At 41.0% G+C, this 18,881-nt stretch overlaps 1 protein-coding gene across 1 annotated transcript in view; it reads right to left on the minus strand.

Moving 5' to 3' along the window:
* Nucleotides 1–16,040: 16,040 nt before the first annotated feature.
* TMBIM4 (transmembrane BAX inhibitor motif containing 4) overlaps nt 16,041–18,881 on the minus strand; it is a 102,719-nt gene continuing 99,878 nt past the window's right edge. Inside the window, exon 7 of the mRNA XM_078676342.1 lies at nt 16,041–17,170. Coding sequence (XP_078532468.1) covers nt 16,964–17,170 — 207 coding nt within the window. The 3' untranslated portion in view covers nt 16,041–16,963. The remainder of the gene's footprint in view (nt 17,171–18,881) is intronic.

Below are 18,881 nucleotides of genomic sequence, written 5' to 3' on the forward strand. Positions count from 1 at the left end.
ATTAAGGGGACAAGATGCAAGGCTGCACCACCGATGCCTGAGACAAAGGTACCAGAAATTGAAGAACAAGTCACCAAAGGAGCTGCGCAACACACCAAACATGGAGAGGACAGACCATTCCTAGAAGCCATGCTGAGGGTTCATCATAAAGTAGCACAGGGACGGTGGCACCAACAGATGCTGTTGAGTGAAGCACACAATCAAGTCTCGAAAAAAGGTGTTGTCCGTACCTGCTGAAAAATAGACTGAAGAGGACAACAGTCTGTGAAACCTCCCCTAAACAAGAAGGCTGCAGACTAGGAGAAGCAGATGACAGCACACTGTGGTGTGCCTTTACATTACTGACAGTGCCCTGAAACTGAGTGATTAAGGGACACTGCCCCTGCACTGCATAGTGCAAAAATGTGATGAGTATGCTGCCGTATTACCACCAACAGCTGATATCGCACTGCAACAGGAAGTAGTATGAATTGAATACTAGTATATAATTTTGTCTATGTTCAATCTCATCAGAATGTATTTGTGTGACAATATATGCATTTCATCTAAGCATTGGTTAATGCCATCCAACAATAGATAACTAGGTTTCTTTCATATAAATATATATATTTAGCTTTTACACTAATGTAGGATATGGCTATCCTAAAGGGACGATTGTTGGGGGAAAATATATACATCTCCATATGTATGCATTTGATACATATCTGACCTTGCTTGGACAAGCTAAACTTGACCAACTTAGAGATCGCTTTTTTTTTTCAATACCGTGTTAACTTGCTCGTCGGGTTGATCATTTCTGCTTACATTGTAGGTCTATATCATAACTGGCACAGTGTATAACTGCCACAGTGCCAATATTGCCTATCTCTGTATTTGGCACCATGTCCCTTTTAGTTCTGCTAGGGTGGCATTACTAAGTGCATATATGGCCCAGAAACCAGTCAGGAATGAAGCAGGCTGAGAGCATCTGTGTGTGCACTGACTTCTTCCTTGGTGGCCATCTAGTATTTATGAATACTGACAAAATACATGTTTTTTGTTTCTGCTGAAACTGCTGTATGGTGTGTTTCTTTTACTGCTCCCGAGAGGGTGCAAAAGTATTTATTTCACTAACAATCATACCATAGTAGTCCTTTAAACCCTAGCTGGCCCACGATCACACAGTTGTTGGATTGAAGATAAAGATAGCTATTCACAAAAACACAAAACAAAGACTCAATGTCTACTAGATCACAATTTGCCAAAAAGGTTGCAGAGAGAAAGGCCTGATTTATTTTCCATAAATCCAGCACCATCGAGATTTATGTATTTTTTTGTAACTGGGATAATCTGGCAGGAAAGAGCAGGTATGTATTAACACACTAAAGGCGTGAAAGAGAAGAACTAATATTTGTAGTTTTTAAAAGAGAGAACACCTGGCTTTTCAGCGGAACTGCTTGAACCTTTCTCTGGCATTCTCCACTTCCAATCTAAATACCAAATACCGAGCAGGGATGTAAGATATAAGACACGGCTGAAAGTCATTAGATAATATTAAACATATTTCGAACACTGCACCAGGAGTGGCAGCTGGTGATATTTGAAAGTAGTGGGGTGTAAATATCCTGCCGAGCAGATCGCGCAAGGGACCAGACTTTGCAAGTTATACTTTCTCCAACCGCATTTGTGGATAATCCCTCCCACAAGAAAGTTTGAAGAAAAGGGCCCAATCGCAATATTTTTCACATGAAGTTTCTAAATAGATTCTGAAAGGGTACAGACATTGTAGTCCAATAACCGACCACAATAGTGTCAGAAGAGTATGTGTGTGTGTGTCGGATGGGTGGGCGGCAAACAGTACAATTTTCTCCCAGGTCCCAATCGAGGCGATCCGTGGGAGCATCAGCACACACGTTCCACTGTGCATGTCACCGTAATCATAGCCAACGCTATGATACAATAGACTGTGCCCAAGCAAACAAGCTGTACTCCTAGCTAACGGAATGTGAGCAGCAGGCATGCTTAGGCCTTGTGGCTGTTCGCCCATCACCCAAGGATCTGCTCTCTCAACACCAGTACCAATGAGGCAGTGGTAGCAAGGTAATGACACCAGAGTACCATAATGCAGCACAGCCCAGTCTGTATTACATACGGTTTTGGAAAAGCTGAAGCCCTAATACGGAGAACAGCTCTTACCTCAGCCTTGACTTCGCGACCTGCTGTAACTGTTACTACTACTTTATTTATATCAGAGGAACAAACTTTCAAATAAAAAAAGAGGTATTTTGGATTGTACGCTGATTGGCCATTATTAGAATAAGATAACCACCCCTTCTTTCCTAACCATTTTATTTATGACTCAATGTGCAAGATAGTGGTCTTATACCTCCTATATAAAAGTATGCTTCTAACCACAGATTCTTCACCTTCGAAGGCGCCAGACTGGATCAGGAAACTTTCCTCGGCAGTGCTCCTGCACTGCTAAGGTGGTGCTGTGAGGCTTCACATCAGCTCTGTAGAACCCCGGAAGGGACAGAGCAATGTTGCATGTAAATGCGTGCTAATATCAGTTCCTTTCCTTCTGCCGCTTCCAGCATGGATTTGGAGCCCCACTCCCAATTTTATCACCTTCTGACGAATTCTAAAAACTAATTCCATTGTGCTAGGGAATGATGCCCCCACCCACAACTACATGTTTCAAACCAAGATGAAACTGCAGAAAACAGATGTCAGTCATGGGCACACACAAATGGTGTCTCTAAGTTTGGGCTGTGGTGCAGATTCAAAGGTGTGTGATAAATGAGCCTTCAAACACCCAAAGGCAACACGGGGAAGCGAAATTAGACAAGAAGTTAAGATCTTCGCCTTAAGTGCTGCTCCGGATCAAAGTATTGGGCATGGATTTGGTCCTGATCCCAGGCCTTTTCCCCACAAACAGTCAATGTTGTGCTTGATGTCCTTCGGTAAGTCACAATCAAAGTCCAAGCACAAACAAAGAAGTGAACCACGACTCAACCCCATCCCACCACTCTGAACATAAAGAGAAAGCGCAAGGGTGTCAAGATGCGATTCGTTCACTTTCGTGGTTTCGGAGCAGAGTCCTCAGCAGCTTCTGGTGCGCGGCAAGTTTCCCGGGCCATTGACGAGCCACAGCAGATTGAATCCTTCAAAGAGGTCATGCTGCAGACTTATGGTGCACTTCCGCTTCACTCTGGGGTGCCTAAATGCCCCAAGGATCTGCAGAGGCTGGGTTACTGCCGGCAGATCTGTCCTCAGTGCAGTCTGAACTACCCTACTTACAGCGGTACAGGCTTTTACTCCTGGTCCAAGACCTATACTGGTCACTGCAACATCAATGCAGGCACAGACAAAAGAAAAGACCCTGGTTCCGATACAGCGTTGGACAAGGAGCCACCTTCAGCTCCTTCTCGACCAGTGTTATGAGATTACAAAAGCACAGCCGGTCTTTATGCATGCCGGCTCTGATCTGGTGCCTCTGCCAGGGAATTCACATCAGCATGATGGTGGTGATGGGATGTTTTTCTCCCTACTAACTGCATAGATGATGCTTTTTGCATGGATTTGCAAGAGAGACAGGGTTTAATTTGCCACAGAGGTCACTAGTGCTCCTTTGATGTGGTGTCTGGAGGGAAGCCGAGGTTCTTGATTTTCAGCTGCTTTTAGTCGAGAGGAAAATGAACACTCCAATAGAAAATTTGAAGCCTGGGCCTGCTACTTATGAGCTGTTGGACCCATCAACGAGGCCCTCACGGATACCTTGATGGATAACGGTCAACAGAAATATGGCAGGCTTGACAGACCAGATCATAGCGATACTAATTTACTTACTAAATATCCTATTCCAGACAGCCTTGTGTTCAGGTCTCAACCAGAAAAGTAAATCCCATTGAAATGGCAGACTTGCATCGGAGTCCTTTCAAGAAAGCAGAGCCATGGTGCGCTCTTTGGGACTGTTGACTTCTGGCTGGCAGTTTCCATGCCAAATGCCATAACTGTTACCTGCCTATTTTCCTGGCAGGTCTCAAGTCGTACAGCACCAGGATGCCCTCTGGTTAACAATAGTGCTATATAAGCTCAATTTCAGTCATTCATTCGTTCAACACATCTTAGGCAAACACTGTAGAAAAGGTATATTTAAGAGACAGACCAGAAATGTACAGATAGTATGACCAGAATGAAAAAGGCTAGCTACTAAGAGAACTGGAAGCCGCCAGGCACAATTTAAGGAACCGACATGAAGCCCAGAGCAGGAAAAATACAGCAAAGTCTACGGTCAACTGAAGAGAATTATTTAAAATACTCATTTTCAAATCTTACGATCATGTCCTATGCAAAAAACTTCCAGACACTGCAAAGCTACAGTAAACCTAAGCATATCCCTTGTCCTTCTGAACATTCATAGCGGGTCGTCGCTCCAGAAAGAGGTAACCAGGATGGAACAATCAAAGAGGAAATATGGCTTCCTGGTGATTCTGCCACATTTAGTTATTACTTTTCCTACTGAAAGTAACTCTACCGTAGGCAAGAGCAGACTTCTCTATAAGAAGGATGACTGTTAAAGAATGGGTTGGAGCTTCCATGAGTCTAGTGCTTTTGCTTCTTTCAGCAGGTAAGGTTGTAGCATGGCATACACTTGGATGTGATGGATAGAGAGATGTTGAGAAGGAAGTAGAAACTAAACTGGTTAGGCATTTGATTACTGGTTGGGTTCTTAATTACTCTTTGGTTTTATCTGCACAGCTTATAACGCTGGGAAAGAACAGAAGCATATGTTCAACCAAGTAATGCTTGGAAAATGGATGTTGATTAGCCTACCACACTGCACTACATATATCTATATCTATATATCTATCTATCTATATCTATCTATATATCTATATATATCTCTCTATATCTATCTATCTATATCTATCTATATATCTATCTATCTCTATATCTATCTATCTATCTATCTATCTATCTATATCTATATATCTATATATTCACTGAAAAAACCATAGGTTAGAGACCATATATAGTTAGCTGGACATTTTATTGACATAAAACCAATGAAATTCCATATATAGTTAGTTGCACTAACTATATATCGCGCACCCGCAATCCACTGCTGATGATGTCACATATTACATCATTCATGACATGGTCAGTGACATCACTGATGACATCACTGATGACATCTCAAATGACATCACTGATGACATCACTGATGACATCACTGATGACATCTCAAATGACATCACTGATGACATCATCTAGTGTCTGTGTGTTTTTGTAAAGTTTAAATATGTTTTACATATTGAAGAATGAGTGGATGTATGGAAGACTGAGTGTGTGTGTGTGGCTGGCTGGGAGGTGTGTGACTGTGCATATCAATGTGTACTTGTATCAGTGATTGTATAAGAGAGTAAGTATGTGTTAGTATATGTGTGAAAAAGTATGGTGTTCTGTGTTTAACTGTATAGATGAGGAAATCGAAGTGTGATTGATTCTTCACAGGACTGACTAGGTGTATGAGTGCATATGATAGTGTTGTAATAATGAGTGACTGTATGTATGAGTGATTGCATGGGTGAATGAGTGAATGTGTGTGTAGACGTAGGAATCAGTGAGTGCGTATGTAGTAACTGGTATTGGTGTGTCATGATGTCATCAGTGATGTCATCAGTGATGTCATTTGAGAGGTCATCAGTGATGTCATCAGTGATGTCACTGACCATGTCATGAATGATGTAATATGTGACATCATCAGCAGTGGATTGCGGGTGCGCGATATATAGTTAGAGCAACTAACTATATATGGAATTTCATTGGTTTTATGTCAATAAAATGTCCAGCTAACTATATATGGTCTGTAACCTATGGTTTTTTTCAGTGAATTTAAGGTTTTGTAAATGCAAATTCCTAACTATATATGGTCTATAACCTATGGTTTTTTCAGTGAATTTCATTGGTTTTTTAAAAGCTAATATCTATAGCTGTAAAATATATTCTTTAGTACGTGACGTATCACGTTGCCACGTGAGACGCCTCATGACGCGTCGCATAACCGTGACGTACCAGCTCTGCAGCGCAAACAAAACCCGTAATGTAAGCGTGCCGGAGCACGCTTACAGATATATATTTTTTTTTTAACCTTAATTAGACAAAATCCACACGTGCACATATCTTGAGGCCTTGCAAAGGCACATCAAACAAACAGTCCCTACAATTTTGCCAAGTTTGCTGGAAATCTATTCCCTTCATTTTTTTTTTTACTGTTTCTCTTGGTTTTCCCCTTGTTACGCTTACCGGGATGCTACCCGGTACGCGAACCGGACGCTCCAAAAACACAAGATGGCGGACTCCCGTTACGCTGCCGGTTAGCTGCCCGGTTCGCGTACCGGGAAGCACCTCTACCGCGAAAAATCGCGGGGGACTTTAATATCCCCCTCATCAATCGTAGGGGTCAGGAGGGGTTTACCTTGCCCCCTTTCCTTCATTTCCCCCTTCTTTTTTCACCTCATCTTGTCTCTCGAACCTACCGAGAGACAAGATGGCGGCCGCTCCGGACTGTTTACAATGTTGACAGCTACGCTGCCGGTTAGCTGCTCGGTTAGCTGCCCGGTGAGCTGCCCGGTTCGCGTACCGGGACGCGCCTCTACGGCGTAAAATCACAAAAAAAAATGTTTTTTTATTTTTTGCCCCGCGGGGCACTTTAATATCCCCCTCATCAATCCTAGGGGGTCAGGAGGGGTCTACCTTGCCCCCTTTCCTTCATTTCCCCCTTCGTTTTTCACCACATCTTGTCTCTCGATCCTACCGAGAGAGAAGATGGCGGCCGCTCCGGACTGTTTAGAATGTTGACAGACACCGGAGAGCCAATCAGCTTCACTTCGCGAAGTTCCGTTACCCGTCAGGTACGCGAACCGGGGCGCTAACCGGAGCGCTGTCACAGATATATATTTTTTTTTAAACGTTAATTTCTCAAAATCCACTGGAGCACATATATTGAGACATAGCAAAGGCACGTCGGGCAAACCATATCTACAATTTTGCCAAGTTTCATGTAAATCTATTCAGCCGTTCGAGCTAAAAGTGAGTCCAACCGTCCTATGGAAAAATGAATGGGAAAAACGCGTTTTGGGACCCCCCTTTTTTCTCGGCCCCCCCTTGACGAAACCCCCCCAAATTTTTAGGGGCTGCTCAGAAACAAAATATGCCATTTTCCTGAAAATTTCAGCCAATTCCGTCCACAAACGCCAAAGTTATTAGACATAGAAGTTTCAGAAATCCCATAGAGAAAAAATCCTAACTATATATACCCACTGGCTATCGCCAGTAGGTAATATACATATATAAACATATATAATCTGCATATCTATATAAATATAAATGCATGCATACATATACATATATGCATACATATGCATGTTATTTACATGAAAGTTTTAAAAACACTAATAAAAGCAAAGCTAAAAAGCCACCTCATTACAAACAGAATGGCTTTAACTTAAACGAGGGCGAGATCTATTGCATTTTCAATGCTTGTTTACTTTGGTTCTATCAAGAAGGCATTCAGATGTGTCACACATTTGCCATAAATTCTGAATGTTAGCACTCTAGTTGCTCATTAGATCACTGTAGTAAAGCTAGTGCTCACCAGGGAAGTCTGCTGCTAATCATGGTTTGCAGCCATTTTCCCGCATTTTTTATCCCGCAGACTTTCAGTCCGCATACCATTATCCCGCAAGGTCATTGACCTCGCATACCATTATCCCGCATTTTTTCAAAACGCATGTGCATTTATCGCGCATGCCTTTACAAAGAATTACGTTTTAAAGGCATGTATGGTAAATGCATTTGCGTTGTGAAAACCACGATGACGAGAGAGGTAAGTGGGTTTGTGTTAATTTTTTCGTGGGTTAGTGATTGTGTAGTGTAGTGTTGTGTAGTGTAGTGTAGTGTTGTGTTAGTGTAGTGTAGAGTTGTGGTGGTTGTTTAGTGTAGGGTCATGCTGGGGGTAGTGTTTTAGGGTTTAGGGTTGTGTTGTAGTGTTTGCGTAGTGTAGGGTCATGCTGGGGCTAGTGTTTTAGGGTTTAGGGTAGTGTTGTAGTGTTTGCGTAGTGTAGTGTCATGCTGGGGGTAGTGTTTTAGGGTGTAGGGTAGTGTTGTAGTGTTTGCGTAGTGTAGGGTCATGCTGGGGGTAGTGTTTTAGGGTTTTGGGTAGTGTTGTAGTGTTTGCGTAGTGTAGGGTCATGCTGGGGGTAGTGTTTTAGGGTTTAGGGTAGTGTTGTAGTGTTTGCGTAGTGTAGGGTCATGCTGGGGGGTAGTGTTTTAGGGTTTAGGGTAGTGTTGTAGTGTTTGCGTAGTGTAGGGTCATGCTGGGTGTAGTGTTTTAGGGTTTAGGGTAGTGTTGTAGTGTTTGCGTAGTGTAGGGTCATGCTGGGGGCTGTGTTTTAGGGTTTAGGGTAGTGTTGTAGTGTTTGCGTAGTGTAGGGTCATGCTGGGGTGTAGTGTTTTAGGGTTTAGGGTAGTGTTTGCGTAGTGTAGGGTCATGCTGGGGGTAGTGTTTTAGGGTTTAGGGTAGTGTTGTAGTGTTTGCGTAGTGTAGGGTCATGCTGGGGGTAGTGTTTTAGGGTTTCGGGTAGTGTTGTATTGTTTGCGTAGTGTAGGGTCATGCTGGGGGTTGTGTTTTAGGGTTTCGGGTAGTGTTGTAGTGTTTGCGTAGTGTAGGGTCATGCTGGGGGTAGTGTTTTAGGGTTTAGGGTAGTGTTGTAGTGTTTGCGTAGTGTAGGGTCATGCTGGGGGTAGTGTTTTAGGGTTTAGGGTAGTGTTGTAGTGTTTGCGTAGTGTAGGGTCATGCTGGGGTGTAGTGTTTTAGGGTTTTGGGTAGTGTTGTAGTGTTTGTGTAGTGTAGGGTCATGCTGGGGGTAGTGTTTAGGGTTTAGGGTAGTGTTGTAGTGTTTGCGTAGTGTAGGGTCATGCTGGGGGTAGTGTTTTAGGGTTTAGGGTAGTGTTGTACTGTTTGCATAGTGTAGGGTCATGCTGGGGTGTAGTGTTTTAGGGTTTTGGGTAGTGTTGTAGTGTTTGCGTAGTGTAGGGTCATGCTGGGGGTAGTGTTTTAGGGTTCAGGGTAGTGTTGTAATGTTTGCGTAGTGTAGGGTCATGCTGGGGGTAGTGTTTTAGGGTTTAGGGTAGTGTTGTAGTGTTTGCGTAGTGTAGGGTCATGCTGGGGTGTAGTGTTTTAGGGTTTTGGGTAGTGTTGTAGTGTTTGCGTAGTGTAGGGTCATGCTGGGGGTAGTGTTTTAGGGTTTAGGGTAGTGTTGTAGTGTTTGCGTAGTGTAGGGTCATGCTGGGGGTAGTGTTTTAGGGTTTAGGGTAGTGTTGTAGTGTTTGTGTAGTGTAGGGTCATACTGGGGGTAGTGTTTTAGGGTTTAGGGTAGTGTTGTAGTGTTTGCGTAGTGTAGGGTCATGCTGGGGTGTAGTGTTTTAGGGTTTTGCATAGTGTTGTAGTGTTTGCGTAGTGTAGGGTCATGCTGGGGGTAGTGTTTTAGGGTAGTGTTGTAGTGTTTGCGTAGTGTAGGGTCATGCTGGGGGTAGTGTTTTAGGGTAGTGTTGTAGTGTTTGCGTAGTGTAGGGTTATGCCGGGGTGTAGTGTTTTAGGGTTTAGGGTTGTGTTGTAGTGTTTGTGTAGTGTAGGGTCATGCTGGGGGTAGTGTTTTAGGGTTTAGGGTAGTGTTGTAGTGTTTGTGTAGTGTAGGGTCATGCTGGGGGTAGTGTTTTAGGGTTTAGGGTTGTGTTGTAGTGTTTGTGTAGTGTAGGGTCATGCTGGGGGTAGTGTTTTAGGGTTTAGGGTAGTGTTGTAGTGTTTGCGTAGTGTAGGGTCATGCTGGGGTGTAGTGTTTTAGGGTTTTGGGTAGTGTTGTAGTGTTTGCGTAGTGTAGGGTCATGCTGGGGGTAGTGTTTTAGGGTTTAGGGTAGTGTTGTAGTGTTTGTGTAGTGTAGGGTCATGCTGGGGTGTAGTGTTTTAGGGTTTTGGGTAGTGTTGTAGTGTTTGCGTAGTGTAGGGTCATGCTGGGGGTAGTGTTTTAGGGTTTAGGGTAGTGTTGTAGTGTTTGTGTAGTGTAGGGTCATGCTGGGGGTAGTGTTTTAGGGTTTAGGGTAGTGTTGTACTGTTTGTGTAGTGTAGGGTCATGCTGAGGGTAGTGTTTTAGGGTTTAGGGTAGTTTAGTTGTTTAGTGTATGCTAAAGGCATATTCGTTCTAAAAGTTTTCGTTATTTTAATTTGCGGCCTAATAGTACATGCAGGATTTTTTTTGCGGACTGATGGTATGCGGGATTTCATCATATATTCGCTAATCATACTTTCTATGGCAAAATGAACCCCCTCATTTTGTTCCTTTTTAAATTAAATGTTTTAAGAGTTACCACTTTATTCCAATCAAGATGGCTTCAGGTGTGCCATACCTTTGTAATAAGTAGGACTGTTAGCACTCTAGTTGTTCTTTAGAACACTCTGGGACATTCTGTCATTGGGCTATAGTTGGGCTACATCTGGCTGATATTTGGGCTACATTTGTTTTTTTTTTTTCTCTGGTGGCCATCTTTGGGCTACATTGGGCTACATTGGGCTACATTTGGGCTACATTTGGGCTCCAACATATATATAGCCCAATGTAGCCCAATATATATTTTTCAAAGTTAATTTTCGTAAAAACCACTGGAGCCTATATCTTGAGACATAGCAAAGGCACATCGGGCTACCAGTCCCTACAATTTTGCCAAGTTTGGTGTAAATCCATTCAGCCGTTCGGGCTAAAAGTGAGGCCAACCGCCCTATGGAAAATTGCATGGGAAAAACATGTTTTGGGACCCCCCTTTTTTCTCGGCCCCCCCTTGACGAAACCCCCCCAAATTTTCAGGGGCTGCTCAGAAACAAAATGTTCCATTTTCCTGAAAATTTCAGCCAAAGTTATTCGACATAGAATTTTCAAAAATCCCATAGGAAAAAAATCCTAACTATATATACCTACTGGCTATCGCCAGTAGGTAATATATATATATATATATATATATATATATATATATATACACACACAATAGGAGCAAGGTACTTGGAAACCCACCAATACTGCCTTTGCTCTTGCAGAATCAGCAGGACATTCCAGAGGGGTCTTATAAATTTCTGAAGCTTTTAAAATATGCAAAACTATCTATTAGGCAACACTGTTTCGAGATTCATTATTGATGGTGTAAGTCACAAACAGAGGTCATGACACTCTTCTAGGTCAATAAACCTATGGCACACAAAGGCGCAGGCTCAACTTCTTGAGTGAATAATTGTCAAAAGCAGTTTTGTTGGAAGCTCAAATAACTGAGAGACTATCTTAAAACCTATGACAATCAAATCAGCAATGAAATGCAAGACATCATGCAGGATAGGGATAAGTGGGTTCACTTTTCTCTCTAAAACATTGTAGCAGACCTTGTTGGGTTATGTTCTACTGTTTGTTGGTGTATTCTTTTCAGTGCTTGTGATGGTTGTCTCCGAGATGTCCAAATATGCACATAAATTCCATTTTTACGAAAACCAAGCCATCAAGCTCAGCTATGGAGAAGACTCACCTACCTTTCATTTTAAGGACCAGAAGAGTTGAAATCTGAGAAAGCAAGAGTAAGATCTTTTTGAGAATAGTAGCATTCCACAAGACCTTAATTTGCAAAGAGAAAATGGAGCACAAAATAAAATTGAAGAGGGGCTTACGGTGCAGAAAAGTCTGGTGAACTACGTAAATCTGAAGGAAAGTAGAAAAAAACTTTACTGACCAGTGTTCGAGGAGCATATCTTCTAGAAACTTCTACACTGCTCTCAAATGTGATGCAAGACCCAGAATATTATGTTATCTCTTGTGGGAAATTCTTCTGAGAAAAGGTGTATCTATGGAAAGCTTCAGTTCTTAAAAAAAAAATAAAGTCTGCAAGTAGAGCACTTCAAATGACTCCCCAATCATGTGGTGCAGGATGGCATTTTTTTCGAGGGACCAGTCTCATTGTCGTGTTGGCAGAAAGTAAAGAGAGCAAAGCAAATGTCCCTCCTTACTTAGAACAACTTTACACCAGAGGCAAGGGAAGATATAGGGCTACAGAGGTGGTTTCGAGCTCCAGGTTATTGATGTCAAGATTTCTATTTTAAATTGTCGAGAAAAGATGATCCTGTAATGTATCTTCCGAGTAACAGTGGTATGACTGTATCCATCATAATCTGATATGTTAGAATGCAAAAATGTCCCTTAAAAAAAAAATGTGTGACTATAAAATAAAAGATTTTTAACTAATGTATTGGGGACAGATTCTACTTTAGAGTCAAATGAAGCAGTAGAACCCAGCTTTGCAATACAACATAATGAACAATATGGATACAAAAAGCCTTCAGACCCAGAGGTTTCTGAAACTACCTGGTCAAGACTGCAAGGTTTATGGAAAAAGGGCCGGATTTTGGCAAGAAATCTTTCTTGAGGTGGAAATACCAGGCCTTAACTGAGACTACTACTTAAGATGTAAATCTGGAAGATGCTTCTGGAAAACTCTCTCTATGAAGGATGTACAAAATATCCTTGCCAAACCGTTACTAGAATTAGATGAATGGCAGGGTATGGAATTTTTACACCTCGAAAAATCTTATAAAAAAACTTACCAAGATAGCTAAGAAAACTGGTAGTTCTAAAAAGTTCCACTTCTCTCCTAGTAAACTACTAAGCCTAAACAAGGAGATAAACAAATTGGTGAGGCAACAGTACCTTAATAGATCTAATGAAAACGAGCAAAAGTTAGCCTTACTAAAAAGAAGGAGGGTTAGATTGAGATTTAAGTTAAAAAGAGAAAAAGAAGATTCTCTCTGGATTAGGTTAAGAGAGGCTTCGGCCTTTAACAAATCTAGAGATTTCTGGTCCATAATAGGGAAGGGATGTGGAGCAATAACAACCCCCACCCCAATCTCTATTGCGGAAGATGTCTGGATAATATTCGTATCTAGCTTATATGCACCTAACGGTACAGTGGGGGATAAATGGGATCCAGCCTCAAATAGTGAGCATAAAATAGAACTCCCCACCGAGAAATCCATAGCTACCGTGATAAAGAGTATGCGCTCTTCCGGAGCAATGGGTCCGGACGAATTGCCTATGTCAATAATTAAGCAAGACGTCACTTCCTGGAGTAGGATTCTTCTCCCAGTGTTTCAAGCATGCTTTATATCTAGATCAGTCCCCGACTCTTGAAGGGGAAGTATATTAATCCCCATATATAAAAAGGGAGCACGAGATAAGCCTATGAATTATCGTCTAATAGCTCTATTGGATCCGATAGGAAAAATTTTCGCCAAATGTCTTTTAATGTTAATAACTGAATGGGCAGAAACAAATGGTATTTTACCTATGGAACAAACGGGATTTCGCAAAGAGCATGGAACTCTAGATAACTTGACATTATTGCAGGTGATTGTGGACAAATATGTACGTGTTCGAGGTGGTGGCATATATGCAGCATTTATCGATTTCTCCACAGCGTTTGACAAGGTGGACCGTCCAACGCTGTGGAGAAAGCTGGCTGTATTGGGTATGCCAGTGTATTTACTTGAATTAGTAAAGTCTCTTCACTCGAACACGTGGTGTAAGGTGCTACAAGGCGGAGAAAGGGGTCTTTCTCAATCTATCCCTTCTCAGAACGGGTTAAAACAAGGATGCATACTGGCCCCTATATTGTTTTCACTATATACGGCAGACCTACCATCTTCCATTGCAGTTTGTGAGGGATTAGCCCCGACAATTGGAGGGTCATCCATATCGGTTCTAATGTATGCGGATGACATACTTGTTTTAGATTTAACCCCGAAGGGTTTGTCTAATCGTCTACATGCATTGAATCAATTTGCTGAAGCACATCACATGAAAATTAATATATCGAAAAGTAAAATCATGTGCATCTTTGGAAAGAAAAAATGTAGGTCTGGAAGCTATAGCTGGGCCATAGGTGGACAAAAACTAGAGGTGGTTAAAACCTACACCTTCCTAGGCAAAATAATCTCAGCAAACCTTAGTGAGAATCCCCACATTGAACATAACTCACGAAAAGCATTGGCCCATGGCATGGGGTTATGTTCTCTATACAATGCGACAGGGAAGAGACATTTCTCACTCTTTTTGGATGTATTTAGGGCAAAGATACCTGCAACTCTACTGTACGGAATTGAATAAGTGGAGTTGAAACAATGGGGTTTTCTGCAAAAAATGGAAGGAAAGGTACTAAGAAAAATTTCTTCCCTTAATACAGCGTGTTCTGCATCTACATGCAGGCTGGAATTCGGACTCCGAAGCTGTTGGGTACAGGGGTTGGTAGCCCTCGTAAGATGGGTAGCCTGTCTGGCCAGAGGTAAACCGGGTTCCTTACGAGAAGCCATTAAAAAGGAACTCTTGGGCAACTTTAACGAGTTTTCTTTGTTAGTAAAAAACTTTAGAAAAGCAGTATCTCTGTTAGAATTAGATGAATGCACCTTATTCTTACTCTCACCGGCCGAGCTAAAGTTTAAATTAAAATGTGCATCTTGGGAACTCTGTTATAAATTGGATATACTTGCCCAACCAAGGCAAAAAGAAAGGGAATTATTGGTAAAAACATATATACCAAAACTGGCCCAACAATACCCAACTTGGAATATTCCTCATAGAGTCCGTAGGTTATGGTACCTTTTAAGACATGATCTGCTTCCACTAAATCTCCTTTTAGCGAAATGGTATGGAGTATCGCCAAAATGTAATCTCTGTAATAATGCTGTACAAGATCGTAACCATGTCTTGTTTATTTGTCCCGCATTGCGCCCATTGCGCTATAAATGGATAAAACCAATTTGTCTACAACTAGGAATCCTAAATGTAAAAACGTTTTTCCATGCACTTTACTGCCCTCCAAATGAAATGTTTTGTTTCAGAATTTTTAATTTTTTTAAAGGGTTTTTAGATATTTATTAATGATGTATAGGGAGAGGTTTGATGATCGCTTTACCGGTAGACAAGTAGTGTTTCCTTCCTATCCTGTTGTGATTTATCTGTAATTAATGTTGTATATTTGTGTGTTTATTTTTATGTGGCCCTCAACGAGAGCCAAAACATAATAAACTTTGACTACTACTTAAGATGATGTGAAGTACAAGGGATATGCTGAGACTTCTGGCTGATAGATACTTCCAGATAAAGTGAAGTAAACTAGAGCCTGACTCTTGAAAAAACTTAGGGCACTGTGCTTTTTCTAGCTAATAGTAAAAAGGAACAAACATGAACTGAAGGACAAAATTGGCTGAATGCAGCTTGTGCATATTCTGGGAGCAGAAGTTAGGTGAAAACAACAGAATCTTTATTAATGAAGTTGAAATACAAACGAAAATAGGTCTTGAGGACATTGTTCATTGATCGATATGTACAATTAAAAGCATCCTTGACTTCTACAGTGGCCATCATGCCCTCCACAATTTGAGTTACTATCATCAAGAGGAAAGAGTATAAAAGAATATACTAGATTCGGTTGTAAAGACCAATATATTTGCTCTTCTTAAGCACAGGAAAATATCTGTAATAAAATTATTTTTATTTTTTGCTAACAATTTGATTGATCGCATATGAGGTTTCTGAATTTCCTATAAAAACTTTGCAGAGGGATTCGGAAGGCGTCAAAGACAAGAAAGATGGACTGGAAGGTGGTCTAAAGCATAACCCTACTCCAAGCTGTAAAGATGTTTTTTTCATCATATGAAAGGAGATGCTTGGACCAACAAGGAAAAGTATGTATCTTTGAGGAATCCTGATTTGTGTTCCCTTGGCAAGTGGTGGACTGTTACAGAAACATGCACCTTTTAGGTGTTGCATTCTTTGCAAATGCTTCCCGAACTTAAAAACATCAAAGTGAAGAACTGCCTTCCATTATTCAGGGGTCTCATCTGCAGAAGGCACAATATTTTCATTTAGTCAAATCAGTAATAAAATATTGCTGATGCACAATCAATGGAAAAGCAATGCTTGAATAGTAGGATTTCCACTATTAAAACTTTAATATTTTGATCAACTAAAAGATATGGATATGATCACCTTTTAAGAATATCACAATTCTTTAATAAAGAAATACATTGTAACACCATTTCACTTGGTCTCCTTCAACTCTTCGTTCGATATGTACCAGATTTACCAAATAAGGATATTGCATTTTTGGCAAAAACGAGAGGGTTTCAACACAATTCTTGATGACATGCTCTATGTAAGAAAGCAGAGATCTGAAATACTGAGACATAATACTAGTCACATTTGCATGCGACAACTATACAGATTTCAAAACCATACCCCAACATTTTGGTGTGTGTTTATCTGTCAACGCTCAAACTGCCAGTAAGCACTAGTAAAGATTGCATTACATTAATCACATACTCCAGTATAGAAATAATAGGTTACTTATTAATTACATTAAATAAACTGGGTTTTCAAGACTAACATTATTTGATTGAAATACCATGCTGAAATAAAATCTAATGTTGAAAGTAAAACCAATGTTTACCTCAAGAGCAACACTGTTTAACTAGTACCACAATTATCTGATGGCTACAACATCAAAGTGGAATGTTACGGTCTCAAAGAACAATTGTTAAAGTCATTAACTTGTTCATATAAGACTAGCATAAAGGTATGAGCCCATGGGCTTCAATGTGATAATTCATAAACACTTGAAATATTCAATACTACTGACCTACCCTTTAATCTGTACTTCAGTTTTATGTTGCAAACAGCAACTTCTCAATCTTCAAACCCAAATCATCCAATACATTTTTCTAAAGTGCATCAGAAGGGAAGTCACCTGAAAAGATTAATCAAATCTCAATTTAAAATCTACACACCAACCCAGACAGAAATAATAAGGTTGATCCCATTTAATTAACAGTTGCTTAAAATCATTTTTTGTTCATTGCTTCAAGTATACGAAGCAAGTGCAGGAAAAGGTTTATGATATCCAAGTAGAGGTTGATTGAAGCCAAAATGTACTCTTCTGGAGAAAGCTTATGCATCAGCAAGTGTGTATCATAGATGATGAATCCACAAAATAGAAGAGCTCCTGCAGCAGCAAATACAATCTCCAAAGTCTCATTGAAAAAGAATAACTGCAGCCAAAGAGAGAAATAGACAAAAACATAAATAGGTGTTATTTATCCGAGAAGATCCAAAATGCAGAAAACAAGACAGTATAATATTTATTATCTGCGAGATCCCACTCGAATATTTTTTTCTTCAAGAGTACAAATTGTTTTTTCTAGAACTATCTGATTTTCTTCACAAGTATTTTTCCCTCTGTACCCCATTTTACAGATTTGGGATTGAGGAAATAGCAGATAATTTTGCATTGTCAAAATAACTCATTATATTAGGCAGATGGGAAAGTTAATAAGTGAAGCATTGGCTGCAAAAATCAACGGATTATAGGGTTATCAAATTGAATTCTGATAAACTCACCTCACACTTCCATCCTGTCAAGGACAATAAACTGAGCATCTAAGCGGGTAAAATCACTTGCTGAGAACTTAGATTTGAGTACTCAACATGACGTATAATGTTTTCAGATAAAGAAATCCCCTGATGAAGAGCTTTACGCTTGAAATGCATTGGGAGTTAATACCATGTGAAATGAAATGTAAAGAAATTGAGAAATGAAATACAAAGAATGAAAAACTGGCTATAAAGAAATGTTTGGAAATGAAAATAAAATTTACAAACAGCATTCGAAAATATTGAGTAATAATTGAGTGAAAGATAATAAAAGGAGTGCAAGGAAGGAGTGGTCCCTGTGTCACAGGAAACACATGTTCAAGCTACGTACAATGCTCCCAGTATGGTCTCTGATAAGATGCAAATATTTACAGAATCTTGAAAGCAAGACTGATGATGCTTTGCTCTAAAAACAAATGTTCACCGAAAACTGCAACTAGGAAAGACAAGCATTAAAGTGCTTTAAATGAGAAGCACATCTTATACACAAAAGCATACCTTTCTACTGCCACGGCATGGGCAGGTCAATCCTAGCGTCGGGTTAACTTCCTGTGATTCTGGGCAAAACACTTAATCCCCCGCGCTCCCAAAACACAACAAGCTAATCTACATATGTAAGGGTCCTTGCACCCCTTGGGCAAATCTCTCTTCACCTAAGATGATATAGCGGTTAAGGCCAATGGGTCGCTAGGGACTTCCTTGAAAGTCTCACCATGCAGAAATCCACGGTTCAGCTCAGCCTGAAACTCAGATAAGATGCCATTAAAACAAGCCGCTCCCGGCGGAGGAAGGGCTGAAGCAGTGAGGCCAGCCTGTCAGAGAAGCAGGGCCGAGGTGTCCCTTACAGATCCGCCCGCAGCAGGGATTGCAGCCACAGTCCGGGGGTTCCGAGGCCACAGTCGAGACGGGCAGTGAGTCCTGGAATGCAAGAGGCCGCGTTGATTGATTATACACTACAACCCACTCCACTGATGGCCTTGCTGGGGTATGTTAAGCCCTTTAAGGCCGGAACCTAAAGATTTGCTGCCCTAGCTCTATTTATGGCCAAAAGGCAGGTCTCGCTACGCTGGGGGGTACTCGGATCCCAACGGTTAAGGCATGGATCTGTGAATTGAGTCACTGTAAAACCACAAGTGATACATTTACCTCACTGCAGACAATCGCCTCACGTCCAAAAAATAAATGGAAACCATTGAAGGATTACTTATTGAAACATCCAGAAGGGATTGAGTAAATTGTATATAGAATTACACCCCGTAGCGCTTTCTGTATACCCCCTCACACTAATAATGGGGATCAGTTTATATATTTGGCAGGCGATTCTATATG

The sequence above is a fragment of the Lissotriton helveticus genome, chromosome 1_1 (genome assembly GCF_964261635.1).
Source record: "Lissotriton helveticus chromosome 1_1, aLisHel1.1, whole genome shotgun sequence".
Classification (NCBI taxonomy): Eukaryota; Metazoa; Chordata; class Amphibia; order Caudata; family Salamandridae; genus Lissotriton; species Lissotriton helveticus.